At 42.4% G+C, this 13,749-nt stretch overlaps 1 protein-coding gene across 2 annotated transcripts in view; it reads left to right on the top strand.

Moving 5' to 3' along the window:
- LOC137351565 (insulin receptor-like) overlaps positions 1 to 13,118 on the top strand; it is a 245,345-nt gene extending 232,227 nt beyond the window's left edge. For both annotated transcript variants that reach the window (XM_068016102.1, XM_068016101.1), the window contains 4 exons: positions 3,129 to 3,288; positions 4,925 to 5,054; positions 6,301 to 6,435; positions 7,624 to 13,118. In XM_068016102.1, the coding sequence (XP_067872203.1) occupies positions 3,129 to 3,288; positions 4,925 to 5,054; positions 6,301 to 6,435; positions 7,624 to 7,984 (786 nt within the window). In that variant the 3' untranslated portion in view covers positions 7,985 to 13,118. The remainder of the gene's footprint in view (positions 1 to 3,128; positions 3,289 to 4,924; positions 5,055 to 6,300; positions 6,436 to 7,623) is intronic.
- Positions 13,119 to 13,749: the final 631 nt, after the last annotated feature.

Here is a 13,749-nt window from a genome sequence, read left to right as displayed (position 1 = left end):
GAAAATTGATCATTGCATACTAGAATTTCAAATTCAGTTTGAGGGCGAGAAACTGGAGTCCCACACTAGCATTCTGAAGTTAAACAAAGGTAATTACATAGGCATGAGGACAGGTTTGGCCCTAGTGGATTGGGCAGGAAGACTGAACGGTAGGACAGTTGATGAGCAGTGGCAGATGTTTAAGGAGATATTCAGTTACTCCCAACTAAAATATATTCCAGAGAGGAAGAAAGATTCGAAGAGGGAGAAAAACATCCATGGCTAGGCAAGAAAGTTAAGGATAACATAAAGACAAAAACTAAGGCACACCATATTGCGAAGGCCAGTGGCAGGCTGGAAGATTGGGAAACTTTTAAAGATCAACAAAGGGTTACTAAAAAGTAATAAAAAGAGCAAAGGTAAATTATGAAAGAAAACTAGCGCAAAATATAAAAATGTATAGCTAAAGCTTCTATAAGTATATAAAAGGGAAGAAAGTAGCTAAAGTGAATGTTGGTCCCTTGGAGGATGAGACTGGGGAGTTAATAGAGGGGAACACAGAAATGGCGGAGACACTAAATCAGTATTTTGCCTCAGTTTTCACAGTGGAGGACACGAGTACCATTCCAATAGTAACAGGTAAATGCAGAGGTTATAGAAAGGGAGGAACTTAGAACAATCATCATCACTAGGGAAAAAGTACTGAGCAAATTATTGGGGTTGAAGGCAGACAAGTCCCCAGGGCCTGATGGCCTACATCCTAGGGTCTTAAAGGAAGTGGCAGTGGAGATAGTGGATCCATTGGTTGTAATATTCCAAAATTCCCTGGATGCAGAAAAGTGGATTGGAAAAAGCTAATATTGGGAAAATGGAGGGAGGCAGAAAGTAGGAAACTATAGACCAGTTAGTTTAATATCTGTTGTTGGGAAATTATGAAGGAAGTAATAGCAGGACATTTAGAAAGTCAAAACGCAATCCATCAGAGCCAGCATGGTTTTATGAAGAGTAAATCATGTTTGACTAATTTGCTGGAGTTCTTCGAAGATGTAACAAGTAAAGTGGATAATGGGGATCCTGTAGATGTAGTATATCTGGACTTCCAGAGGAATTTGATAAGGTGCCACACAAAAGGTTAATACACAAGGTAAGATCACATGGAGTTGGGGCAATTTATTAGCTTGGATAGAGGATTGGCTAACCAACAGATAACAGAGAGTTAGGATAAATGGGTCTTTTTCTGGTTGGCAAGATGTAACTAGTGCGGTGCCACAGAGTTCGGGCCTCGGGCCCCAACTATTTACAATCTATATTAATGACTTGGAACAAAAACAAGAAATGCTGGAATCACTCAGCAGGTCTGGCAGCATCTGTGGAAAGAGAAGCAGAGTTAACGTTTCGGGTCAGTGACCCTTCTTGGATGCAGGGACAGAAGGTACTATAGTCAAAATTGTAGGTGACATTAAAATAGGTGGGATAGTAAGTTGCAATAAAGAAAGAAATTTACAAATGGGTATGGATAGGTTAGGTGAATGGGCCAAAATTTGGCAGATGGAGTTTAACGTGGATAAGTGTGAGGTTATCCATTTTGGTCGGAAGAATAGAAAGGCAAATTATTATCTAAATGGAGAGAAACTTCAGAGTGCTTTGGTGCAGAGGAATCTGGGTGTCCTCGTGCATGAATCGCAGCAAACTAGTATGCAGGTGCAGCAGGTAATGAGGGAGGCAAATGGAATTTTTGAATTTATTGCTAAAGGAATAGAGTATAAAAGTAGGGAAGTGTTACTGCAACTGTACAAGGCATTGGTGAGACCGCACCTGGAGTATTGCATACAGTTTTGGTCCCCTTACTTGAGGAGGGATATAGTTGCATTGGAGGCAATTCAGAGGAGGTTCACTAGATTGATTCCAGGGATGAGGGGTTTGTCTTATGAAGAGAGATTGAGCAGTTTAGGCCTTTGCTCTCTAGAGTTTAGAAGAATGAGAGGAGATCTAATTGAGGTATATAAGATGATTAAGGGGATTGACAAAGTAGACATAGAGAGGATGGTTCCTCTTGTGGGGCAATCTCAGTCATAGTTTTAGGATAAGGGGCAGCAGATTTATAACAGAGGTGAGGAGAAATTACTTCTCTCAAAGGGTCGCGAGTCTGTGGAATTCAGTACCCCAGAGTTCGGTAGATGCCGGGACGTTGAGTAAATTTAAGGAGGAGATAGACAGATTTTTAATTAGTAATGGATTGAAGAGTTATGGAGAACAGGCAGGAAAGTGGAGTTGAGGCTGAGATGAGATCAGCCATGATCGTATTGAATGGCGGAGCAGGCTCGAGGGGCTGAATTGCCTACTCCTGCTTCTAGTTCTTATGTTCTTAAATACAGGCTGCTGGATAGTGTTGGATTCTCTGATAGCACTGCATACTTTTAAAAAATGAAGTTTATAAAGTTCTGTGTAATCTGGGAGTTTAAACTTTTACATTTGGTTATGGTTTTACTGGAGCAGCTGCATAGCCCATGGACCAAAACCTCTTGTCTAAGTATGGTAAATACGATATGTACTTGAGTATAGAATGACACAAATATAACTCGACCCCTCTGGAGGTTTAAAAAAAATGGATCTGTGATGCTAATCATGTGGTGGCTCAGAGAACAGGGAATTTGATTTCACTGTGAGCTGACTGTTCAGTGCACTGCCACCACTGCACAAAGGCAGGAGCGAGAGAGAAGGGGTTATCACCCAGAAAAGCAGAAGGGAATGGCGTGAGGGAGCAGATGAGAGGGGTGTGGAGGATGATTGGAGGGAGAGGCAGGCTGGGTATAGGACAGAGAGGAGTAACATGGAGAGCAGCAGGGGAAGTGGGAAATCACACTAGGGACTAGGAGAGAGGGGAATGATGCAAGACCCTTGCATTCACGGCAAGGTGGGACCAAGCCTGTGCAGATGAGTTCACTATTTTCCACCGCAATGACTGATGTGTAAGATCACTTTTAGCCCCCAGGCAGTGCCATAAAGTCTTCTACGCAAGTATAATGTATGCTCTTAATAAAACATTTTTGTACACCTTGTCAACAAGGCTTTTGGAGCCTTAATGGTCTGTTGCACATGTAAATGAGCAAACTAATCAGTTGAACATTGTCCATTTTTTGCCCTCTCAGAATAACCCAGGCCGTCCTCCACCTACCCTAAAGGAGATGATACGGATGGCTGCTGAGATTTCAGATGGAATGGCCTACCTGAATGCAAAGAAATTTGTCCACAGAGACCTGGCAGCTCGTAATTGCATGGTGGGAGAGGATTATACAGTGAAAATTGGAGGTAGGAATTGGGTTGGAAGTGGGAGACAGATCATGCAGTGCAAACTTACGGAATGGGGAGGAATTGAAGGAACAACACTTTACTGTCAAAGGTTACCTGATAAGAGAAACAAAATGTCGGTTATTTATTTAAGTTCACAGAAACTGCGATTGAGGCAAATGAAAAGAGCCAAGCACCGATAAAAATCTGCCAATTGGGCACGTGTGTGGTGGTCTGGGTAGGGTTGCCGAGGAACGAACCTTAGACCCATTCAAGAATCAGTTAGGTGATGAGAAGGGAGAAAGTAGGCTCCTTATTCTGGGTGGATGAGCCAAGGTGGGCAGAATATCCTCTATTTAACCTGTGATCTGGTCGGGTTATGCAGAAAATAAGAGTGTTGGGCTGATTACTTCAATGTGATGCAGTATTTACTTTCTGTTGCTAGTGTGAGCTTTAATGTTCTATGTTGCTCACTGTCTTATCAGCAGGAATGCACCCCTGCAGGGTCCTCTTACTCCAAAGTTGTTGACTTTTGCTGGGATATGGCGCCACTGGAGCCCAGGATTTACCATTACCTGGCCTAAAATGGCCAATTCTCACTTGAGGTTCTAGGAATTGAGTGTTGGCAGCTATTTTGGGGAGCATCTCGTCGGAAGCAGATTCTGTGTCTACCAGTGTCTGTCCACATGCTCACAATTTCATTTTCTGGCACAGAGTTTCCACTTGCATTCTTTAACCCAGGTGCATCTATGTGAAAAATCGCACATAAAAACAAACACTTAGCTGATCAAACAGCATCTGTAAAGAGAAAAGCAGAGTTAACTTTTCAGGTCTGTGACTTTTCGTCAGGACTGGGAGAAGTTGGACCTTTAACTGTTTTTAAACAAGCACAGAGCCAAGGAAAGTGGAGTTTAAGGCAGGAGAGATTAAATGACAAAAGGGTTGATGGTGCAAGGCAAAAGGGGGTGATAATGGGAAAAGTGAAGAAACAGAAGATGGGGGAATGTTAACAGCAGAACCATTACCAGCACCTGCTGTCTGGGAAAAAATGGAGCAATGGTTATGATCTGAAATTCTTGAACTCGAGTCCAGGAGGTTGTAAAGTGCCTAATTGAAAGATGAGATGCTGTTCCTCGAGCTTCCATTGAGCTTCATTGGAACAGTGTAGGAGGTCAAGGACGGAGGAGTGGGACGGAGAATTAAAATGGCAAGCTATCATATAGGATAGAGAACACCCGGGCTAAGATGAATTAACGAGCATAGACTGAGGATCAAAGAAGGGATCTCTTTATGGACTGGTGCAGTGCTGGGTGGTACCTTTATTGACTAACCCACGAACCTGTCATACACTCTCAAAGCCAGATGGTCTGCTTGTTTACATATAATTAGGACTCTGGCGCTGCATATGGGATAAATCTTGGGCTTTGGAAGCAATATTCAGGGACTTATTGGCATCATGTTCAGTTCAAGATGTGTTCCACTCTTGAAATGTTGTCTAACCTTGTTCTTACAGAGGTGAAAGTGGTTCTATTATGTTGAAAGTATATCATTTAATTTGGCGCGATTACATTTTATGGGAACTTCCTGCCTTGTATAAATTGTGTGTTCTTAACAGCTTGCAGGTCAGAATTATTTTTCTGTGTTTTTTTTAAAATAGACTTTGGAATGACCAGAGACATCTATGAAACGGACTACTATCGTAAAGGTGGGAAAGGGTTGCTACCTGTGCGATGGATGGCTCCGGAGTCCCTGAAGGACGGAGTGTTTACTACATACTCCGACGTTTGGTGAGTCAGTCCTACTATACTTAACGTGTCTGCACTGTGATGTAAAAGCTTTTGATTTTCCCAGGATTTCACAGGATGTTTATCTTTGACGCATAAAATTCAAATTGAACTGTCTCCCTGCACCTGCAAGGCAGTGTATTTAAAAAAAAAGACACAATTATACACTCTCTTATCATGCCTCACTTCTTAGACAGTGAATAGCATTAAAGTGTAGTGACTAGTGTTTTGTGGGCAAACATGACAGTCAATTTGCACACAGAAAGGTATCTCAAACAATAGTGACACAAAAGACCACTTAATTGTTTTTTGAAGAGGTGAAAGGTGGAGTAGGAGTAGGCCATTCAACTCATCGAACACATTCTGCCATATTCAGTAAGATCGTGGCTGATCTGTATCTTCATCCACCTCTCTTGCTTCCATTTATAAAAGCAAGTTCTTTTTAAGAGCATCACTAGTTGTTGTGGAAGTCATGCTGAACCTTCGGAAATCATTGCTTGCACCCCAGCTGTAAAGGCAATAGAGACTAAATGGTACAATTTTAAGGGGAATGCAGGAACACAGAACTGGGGCTGTATGCATACCAAACTTTGAAGGTGGCAAGATAAGTTAAGAAGGTTGTTAAAAAAGCATATGGGATCCTTGGCTTCTTTAGCCAAGGAATAGAGAACAAAAGCAAGGATGTCATGCAAAAACCTTTATAAAACACTGGTTAGGCCTCAGCTGGAGTATTGTGTACAATTTTGGAGACTACACTTTAGGAAGGGTGTCAGGGTCCTGGAGAGGGTGTAAAGGAGGTTTACCAGAGTGATACCAGGGATGAGGGAACTTCAGTTATATTGCGAGATTGGCGAAACTGGAATTATTATTCTTCGTGTAGAGAAGGTTAAGGGGACACCAAATCAGCGTATGCAAAATTATGGTGGGTTTTGATAGAGCAAGTAGGGTGAAACCGTTTCCTCTGTCAAGTGGATCAGTAACCAGAGGTTATAGATTTAATATAATTGGCAAAAGACCAAGAGGCGAAATGAGGAGAATTTTGTTCATACACAGGCTTGTTGTGATCTGGAATGCGCTACCGGAAAGGTTAGTAGTATCAGCTTCCATAGGAACTTTCCAAGAGCTAGCACAGGCAGGATAGAGTGAATGGCCTCCTCTGATAATTCTAATGAAGGTAGTACGGAGGCTGGAAGGCTTTTTCTTTAAGTCCATTTTGACCTTTTTTTAAACTGCACTTCTCTCTTGTCAGGTCTTTTGGAGTTGTGCTTTGGGAGGTCAGCACACTAGCAGAACAGCCGTACCAGGGACTGTCAAATGAACAGGTTCTTAAATTTGTTATGGATGGAGGCTTTTTGGATCGGCCAGAGAACTGTGCAGATAGATTGTGAGTATGATTTTTTTTTTCCCTTCACCAACTTTCTTCTCTGCCCATCTTCTCCTGCAGGAATTAACTTCTGGCTTAGTGTGCTCGTAATGCCAGTTATGGCACCCTTCCCATTGCCCTGGCTGAGATGAGCAGACTTGTCTCACGGTGTGGATCGAACCTGGGACCTTTCTGATTAGGATGTCTCAGCGATTCACGCATTCAAGACTCTGCTTTTCATGTGATCCAAATAATTTGCAACCCCAAACCTGCAACTTTTCTCCCCCACACTCTGCCCCACTAATGTATCTTCCCTCAAGCCCTACCCTCCTCTCCTCCCCGCCTCCTCCCTATAACTCCGCCTTTCCTTTCCTTTGCTTTGCTCTCCCCTCCCTGACCTCGCTGTCCCCTCTTCGCTCCCCTTTTCTGCTGGAGAAGGTCACTGAGCTAGGGTGAATTGAGACAATGGAGGAAATTGCAAGAAAGAGAGACTTTTATGCAGCACCATTCATGACCTCAGGACGTCTCAAATCAATTTAGCCAATGAAGTACTTTTGAAGTGTAGTCACTACTGTAATGTAGGAAGTGCAGCAGCCAGTTTCCACAAAGCAAGCTCCCATAACATGATAGTGACCACTTAATCTAGAGGCCATTTTTTATGATGTTGGTCGAGGGATAAATATTGGCCATGACACCAGGGAGAAGTCCCCTGCTCTTCGAAAATGCTGTGGGACCTTTTACATTCACCTTAGAAGGCAAATGGAACCTCTGTTTAATGTCTCATCCAAAAGACAGCACTCAGGCAATGCAGCACTCCCTCAGTACTGCACTGAAGTGTCAGCCTAGTTTCTGTGTTCGGGTCTCCAGAGTGGGTCTTGAATTGTACTGACCCACAACCTTCTGACTCGGAGGCGGAAGTGTTACTAACTGAGCCAACATTGATTGATGTGACTGAAAGTGAAAAACTTCATCTTAAACCAAGCACTGGGTTGAGGGCAGGGAATTGGAATTACTTTTGGATTGTTGTAGCATAGACATAATGGGCCAAAATGGTTCTTCCTTTGCACTGTAAACTTCTGTATATTGCTGCCATTATATTTCAGACTTCAATTTCTTCATCTAAGTGATAATTTTGTTTTGCTTTTAACTCTTTCTGTATTATCTCCAGTGCTCCATTAACCGTTTCTTGTGTTCCTTTTGTTATTCTAGACATACCCTGATGCAGATGTGTTGGCAGTACAATCCGAAAGCAAGACCCACTTTTCTGGAGATCATTGAGATGCTCAAGGATGATCTCCACCCAAGTTTTCAAGATGTTTCCTTCTACTATAGCGAGGATAACAAGCCCCCCGACACGGAGGAGTATGACATGGATTTTGAGAACATGGAAAGCATTCCGCTTGACCCCTCTTCTTACTCACAGACAGAGACTCCTCTAAGTCACAGCCGGGACAATGGGCCCACCATGGGCCTAAGAGGCAACTATGACGAACACATACCGTACACACACATGAACGGAGGGAAGAAGAACGGACGAATATTGTCCTTGCCAAGGTCAAGCCCTTCATAACGTTTCTTCTACCTCCCATTTCTTTCTCATTTTCATTTATTGGGCCCTTAGAATCTCAGGACTCGATTATGGCTGCCACAGTTTGCTACAAAAGGAAAGGACCTTTGCCTTTGTTTAAAAAAAAATATATTTTTTTCTGCCAGATGGCTGGTTATAAGTGAATCAAACTGTGAAGAAACAAAGAAAACAGACACATTCTATTACAGTAGAAATTTGTGCACATACATACTGTGCCTACGTATACAAATATTACATCATGCAAACATACATGCACACCCGAACAATACATATGTATACAGTTATATATATTCTGATACACAAGCATGTATACACGCACACACACACACACACACACACACAATCATATCAGTAATGCATTTCCAAGGCTGCTATCAACATAGCTGTGGTTCTCAGCCAGGAAGTGACCTTTGAACTTTCATCTGTGGCGTGCTTGAGGCTGAGATGTTTAGGCCCAATTTTGGGGAAAACATTTTTTTTTAAAAGGTTAAACACAAAAAGCATCTACAGTTTAAGAAGGCAAAAGTCCAATTTCATTTTCCTGATGCGTGAACTTTTTAACGGTGGGAATCTCGCGGAACACGAAAGAAAGTAAACCTAAATCTTCTGCCAAATTCCAAAACCCTAATACTAATGTATACTTCAAAAAAAGAAATCACAGCTAGAAGTCATTTTAGATACAATAATTGAATAACTGTTCCTCAGACCAATAGCTGCTGCTTTCTCTCTTCAGTGGGTTTTAAAAGACAAATCCTGTACTTTTAATGTTTTTTTTGTACATAATTGATGTTTGTTGTATTCTCTTTTCACCAAGGACAGCTTTGCAATAATCGGAAGTGTGTTTCTGAGGACCAGTAGTCCTAGAGGCATGATTTACTTTTGTAAAGTTTGGACTAGCATACGTGACTTTTTTTTTCTTCCCTGGCGTTTGAGGGATATTGTGTCAGGGAACGAAATATTTATAAAAACAAAACTCTGGGTTTCAGATTCTGCTTTATTGTTACGCCTTTTGAGACGGTGCTAAGCAAGAGGGTGAGCTCAGCAGCAAGGCTAGTGGCAATTGATCTGGTCTTAAGATCGCCTTTGGGCCTAACCAAGCTCATTGAGCGTAACTGAGCAGGAGGAAAGGGTGAACGCTCCAAACGAATTCTGCCTCAATTTGGGTTGGTAAGCAATGTGTTGGATAGCAAGGAGAGAAAGGTGCAAAAAACTGGAAGAGAAGTTAAATTTGTGGCTATTGCGCTATTAATTCAGATGTCTTCAAGGGTCACAGTGAAGCCTACGGTTCTCCTAGGATTGAAAACGTGAGCTCAGGGGCAGTTGATGTCCCATATTTTAATGAGAGTTTGGCACATCCCAGTTGGTTGCTTTTTAAGCTCCTTTTGTCATTTGTTTTAAGACTATAAAATGACAATTCAAGCTAGAGCTTGAGGTAGGAGGAGGGTTGGGTCAGTGTGGAGGTAGCTTGTAATTAAAATTTTGATGCCAGCATATTTTCCAAATAGGCCAGGAATACAATAATTGCCTGCTCGAGGAAAGCTGTTTGCCAGCACTTTGCTTGCCATTTATTTGAGACTTGAGTTTGATTGGAAATGGAGGGCAAGGTGAAGAGGGAGGAACAAATATAGTCTTGCTTGTGAGAGGGGGAGTTTGGCTAATCAGCCCCTTCATTAATGGAGAAGGGTTGATCATTGTTCCAGATGTGTGTGTAAATTGCTTGGCTAAAATCTGAAACCCGGAGAATTAATTGGTAATTGGCTCTGCCTAATCTTTACACAACCTCATGGCCTGAAAAGCTTTTGTTGCTCAATAAATCTACCATCCCAACAGACATCAGAGGAGAAAAAAAACGTGGTCAAGCACATTGTACGCTCAGTGGCTCCTAAGCTGTTAGCCCAAGGCCTGCTCTGATTTGCCTCAATCTTATCCAAAGTCCTCGCACTAAAATTGAATTTTTTTTGCCTGCACTCTATGCCTGGTTTGGGGGCAGGGGCATTCCGCTTCTGTACTCACCAAACCCAAGCTCTCTTTTCCCCCTCCCCATTAAGTGAAGCGGTCTGGGAGAAACCAAAACAGAAAACCTCCTGGCTTGTGTGGCCCATGGGAGATGAAACTTAACCCAGTGATAGGCACGAACCAGTTGGTCAACAGCTCCCTTTTGGGTTTAGGCTAGTGGGGTGGGGGGCAAGAAATAACATCACACAGATAACTAACTGAGGCTCAGAAAAACCACTGTAGCATGTACATGCATTGGATACAAAGACCTCAAACAAGGCATCGCAACTGCATAGGCAGGACAGGGGGTGGAATAGAAGGCAAGGTGAAAATTTTTCATGTAAATAAGACTGATGGAAGTGCCATAAGCTTCTCGTATCGGTATTATGCTTTACCTAATGTCTAAGCTCCACTGGTAGCTTGTGAGATTGTTGCGTTATGACTGTGCCTCCTGCTGTTTATCGGCACAGAGCCTATCCCAGGAATTATACGATTAATGTCCATGCCCAACCAAATGCAGGGATAGGATAAAGTGAAAGAAGAAAGTCTTGTGAAAGAGCGAGTGTTGATTTGGGGGTGGTGTGTTGTACACACTGCCCTGCGCCAGGGTGACTGGCTCACATCGGGGGTTGAAAAATCTGACTGGATAATTCCAACCCGAATAACTAGTCCACGTCCGATCAATGAGACTTTTGGTTCCTTTACACAGTCAGGTTAAGCTTTTTTTGCAAGTGCAGGGTTACATTTCCCAGAGCTCCAGATTCTGTAGATTTGAAGTAGGTTTTATCTCGGCTTTTTAAAATGTAAGCTTCAGTGAGATCTGCCTTTAGTGGAATAACCTTCCTTAATTTATAAGTACAGCAGTCACCAGTTGTTTGCTGTTTGTTTCCACCAGGAGCTGAGATTCACGTAGAGCAAAAATGGCATGTGTTGTTCAGATGTCCTTATTCCACAGCCTACCCCGAACACCCAAGTAGAGGTTTAATATTTTTGCACAGCTGTGGTTGGACTCCAACCCAAATCCAATGGTAGGAGGAGAGGGTGCAGAGGGTGTGAAGCAGTCGCTTTGGTAATCAGGCTGTTCCTATTTGTCCTGTAGCAGTAGAATGGATTCTAGGAGAGCAGTCTTGTACTTTGCACACTGCTTCCTGTCTTCTTAATCAATGATCTGGCAGGGTTTAATCACCTTCCTTATCGATCTGCAGTAGCGATATATGTGTTTTAGACAAAAAATATTGACCGCATTCGTAATCTTTGGAATAATACCTTGCCTCTGTCAATATATAATATATATAAATGCAAGCCACACATTATAGTCAACCAGGTGGGAATTTCAAGAATTTGGGGTGGGGGTGCGGTGGTAGCAGGGTCTGAGTGTAGCTAAGACAAGTGAACTGGTGCTGTAAAAATTGAAGAGCAAATGGCAAAATTGTGGCTAGTTGCAAGGGGGTGTTTGATCCCCTTCCCATGATGGGTCAGTGTGCAGTCATTTTCTCCCATCTCTGCAGTTGGTTTAAAGTACTTGGTGTACTCTTTCTCTCCGCCTACCTATTCATGCTAAAAGTAACCCAGCGAGCTGGTCAGTTCTGCCTGGCTGACCAGTGACTAGCTGGGAAACTTGCATATTGGGTAATGGGGATGGGCACTCTAAAACAAGACCTTCAAGGCCTCTTGTTTATGACCCATCCCTATTTGCCCCTTGAGCAGGTGGTGGTGGACTGCCCTCTTGAACTGCTTCAGTCTGTGTGGTGCTGGTGTTTTCACAGTGCTGTCAGGTGGAGAGTTCCAGGATTTGGAGGAGGGGTGGTGTTTGGGGAGGTGTTATGCCATCAGACGCAAGGTAATCCTCAACAAACTGCATGCCCTCAAAAAGCCGACAGGAAATTGATAGCTGTCCAATACCTATTGCGAGCCATTAAATTAACAGAACAGAAGCTGGTAAGTAGAGGCACTGCTTGCATCTCCCTGTTCTGGTCTAGATTTAAAGCCAAAATCTCAGAGGGTTGTAGTGGAGGGAGGGAGAGGGCAATTAATGCAGGTAGCAGATGGGAGAAAGTGACTCATGGCCAGGGATCAGGGTTGGTCTTTCAAATGTATAATTTTACTGCCTTTGGGTGGGTTTGTGGGCGGGGGGGAGGTCTACGGTTAATAGTGAGTCAGGGAGGGAATAATGTGCTTATTAACAGAATTTGCTTTGTTGTATATAGTGTGAAGTTGTTCGTTCTAAGGTGCCTAGATCTCCTGTGTAGCATAAAAATACCTAGCAGAAACCAAGACAGCCCCTCACTCTAATATACTTCAATGGCTGTTTCACACTACAATAACCAGAGAGAAAATTCACACATTTTTGTAATTCTGAAGATTTTCTTATATTCAAAAAATTAATATTTTATTTATTTTTATTAATGTTATAGAGATCACTGTACAGAATCCCAATTTACAGTCTACACAAAACAAAAACAACAAAAAAAAAGTTTGGGGTATGAAAATGTATTGTTGCTGATGAGAAAATGGAGAGAAAGATGTGCGGTGTAATTTTTCTGGGACAATCTACCTCAGTGTTTCTTTCAGATATTAGTATATGTGCAACTCTGCATTTCACAGTATTCTGTTCTGGATCTAAATACATTTTCAGTTTTTTTTTCCTGGGTGTACAGGGTTGCCTGATCACCGTTAATCGGAAAGTGCAATGTTTGTCGTTGCGTTTGGAGAGTTAAAAATAATTTTGTCTGCGTGTTGGAACTGGAAATTGGGCGAGGGAGGGAGGGGATAAAGTCTTCCTACTCAGGAATGCAGAGGTTATAGTAAGGGGCTGAACGGTAATTTAAAACCCTTGTTTTTCTATTTAATAAAATACATAATTTTTAATTGGCGGAAATTTCTGGCGCATGTATCAGGGATTGCCGTGATTAAATCAAAAACCGGCCCAAGTGGGATTTAGTCCTGGGGGTTGTTTTGCTCTTTAAAAACTTTTGATAGGAGGGACAGGGTACATCTGTTTTTAAAAACAAAATCAGGGTCTTGGTTGCATTTTATAAATTTGCAGAGACAGCATTCAGAATTTCTGTTATCTGGTCCGAAATTGGGGAGGCGGCAGCCCTGAATGGGTTTGCGGGGGGGGGGGGGGGGCGGGATTTGGAAGGAGTTACCTATGCTCCGATGGAGGGCAAACAAAACGTTTTGCAGTTGTCCGACTGCCAAAGGGTTTTAAAAAAAAAAATTATTTCCTCAAATGGGTGATGCAGGGAAATTATTAGTTAGCAAAAAGCAAAAGCGAAACTTGTTTTGCGATGATGTAGCACGGGGAAAGTGGGGTGATCAGTCGGCCCTCGATACTCCAGCATCTGCTGTGATCTCCCACAGCTCCAATAGTGAAGGAGAGTGGAAGCATTCTAGTGAACTCTGAAACACAGTCCATGCACAGTGTGTGTCAGTCAATATAGACACACGCGCCTACAATTGAACCAGTTGTTGCAACATTGTTCTTTTGCAAATAAAATGATACTCTTAAGTGTGTGTTGAGACTTGCTCCAAAAATCCTTTTTTTTTTCATTGCTGCTATTCACCCTTGCTCCAGTTATACAGCCCCACTAACAGGACTTGTTCAGATCCAACTTCCTCTGCTTACGAAATAACGTACAATTAGTGAGAGATTCCTGAACTTTTTTAAATTGTGTGCCATATAATTAGGATGCTAAATCGGATCATCATAAAACTCTCCATTATTTTAACATGCTGTTTAAGTCCTTGTT

The sequence above is a fragment of the Heterodontus francisci genome, chromosome 36 (genome assembly GCF_036365525.1).
Source record: "Heterodontus francisci isolate sHetFra1 chromosome 36, sHetFra1.hap1, whole genome shotgun sequence".
Taxonomy (NCBI): Eukaryota; Metazoa; Chordata; class Chondrichthyes; order Heterodontiformes; family Heterodontidae; genus Heterodontus; species Heterodontus francisci.
The sequence above is the reverse complement of the archived record's forward strand: the minus strand, read 5'-3'. Positions and strand labels throughout refer to the sequence as shown.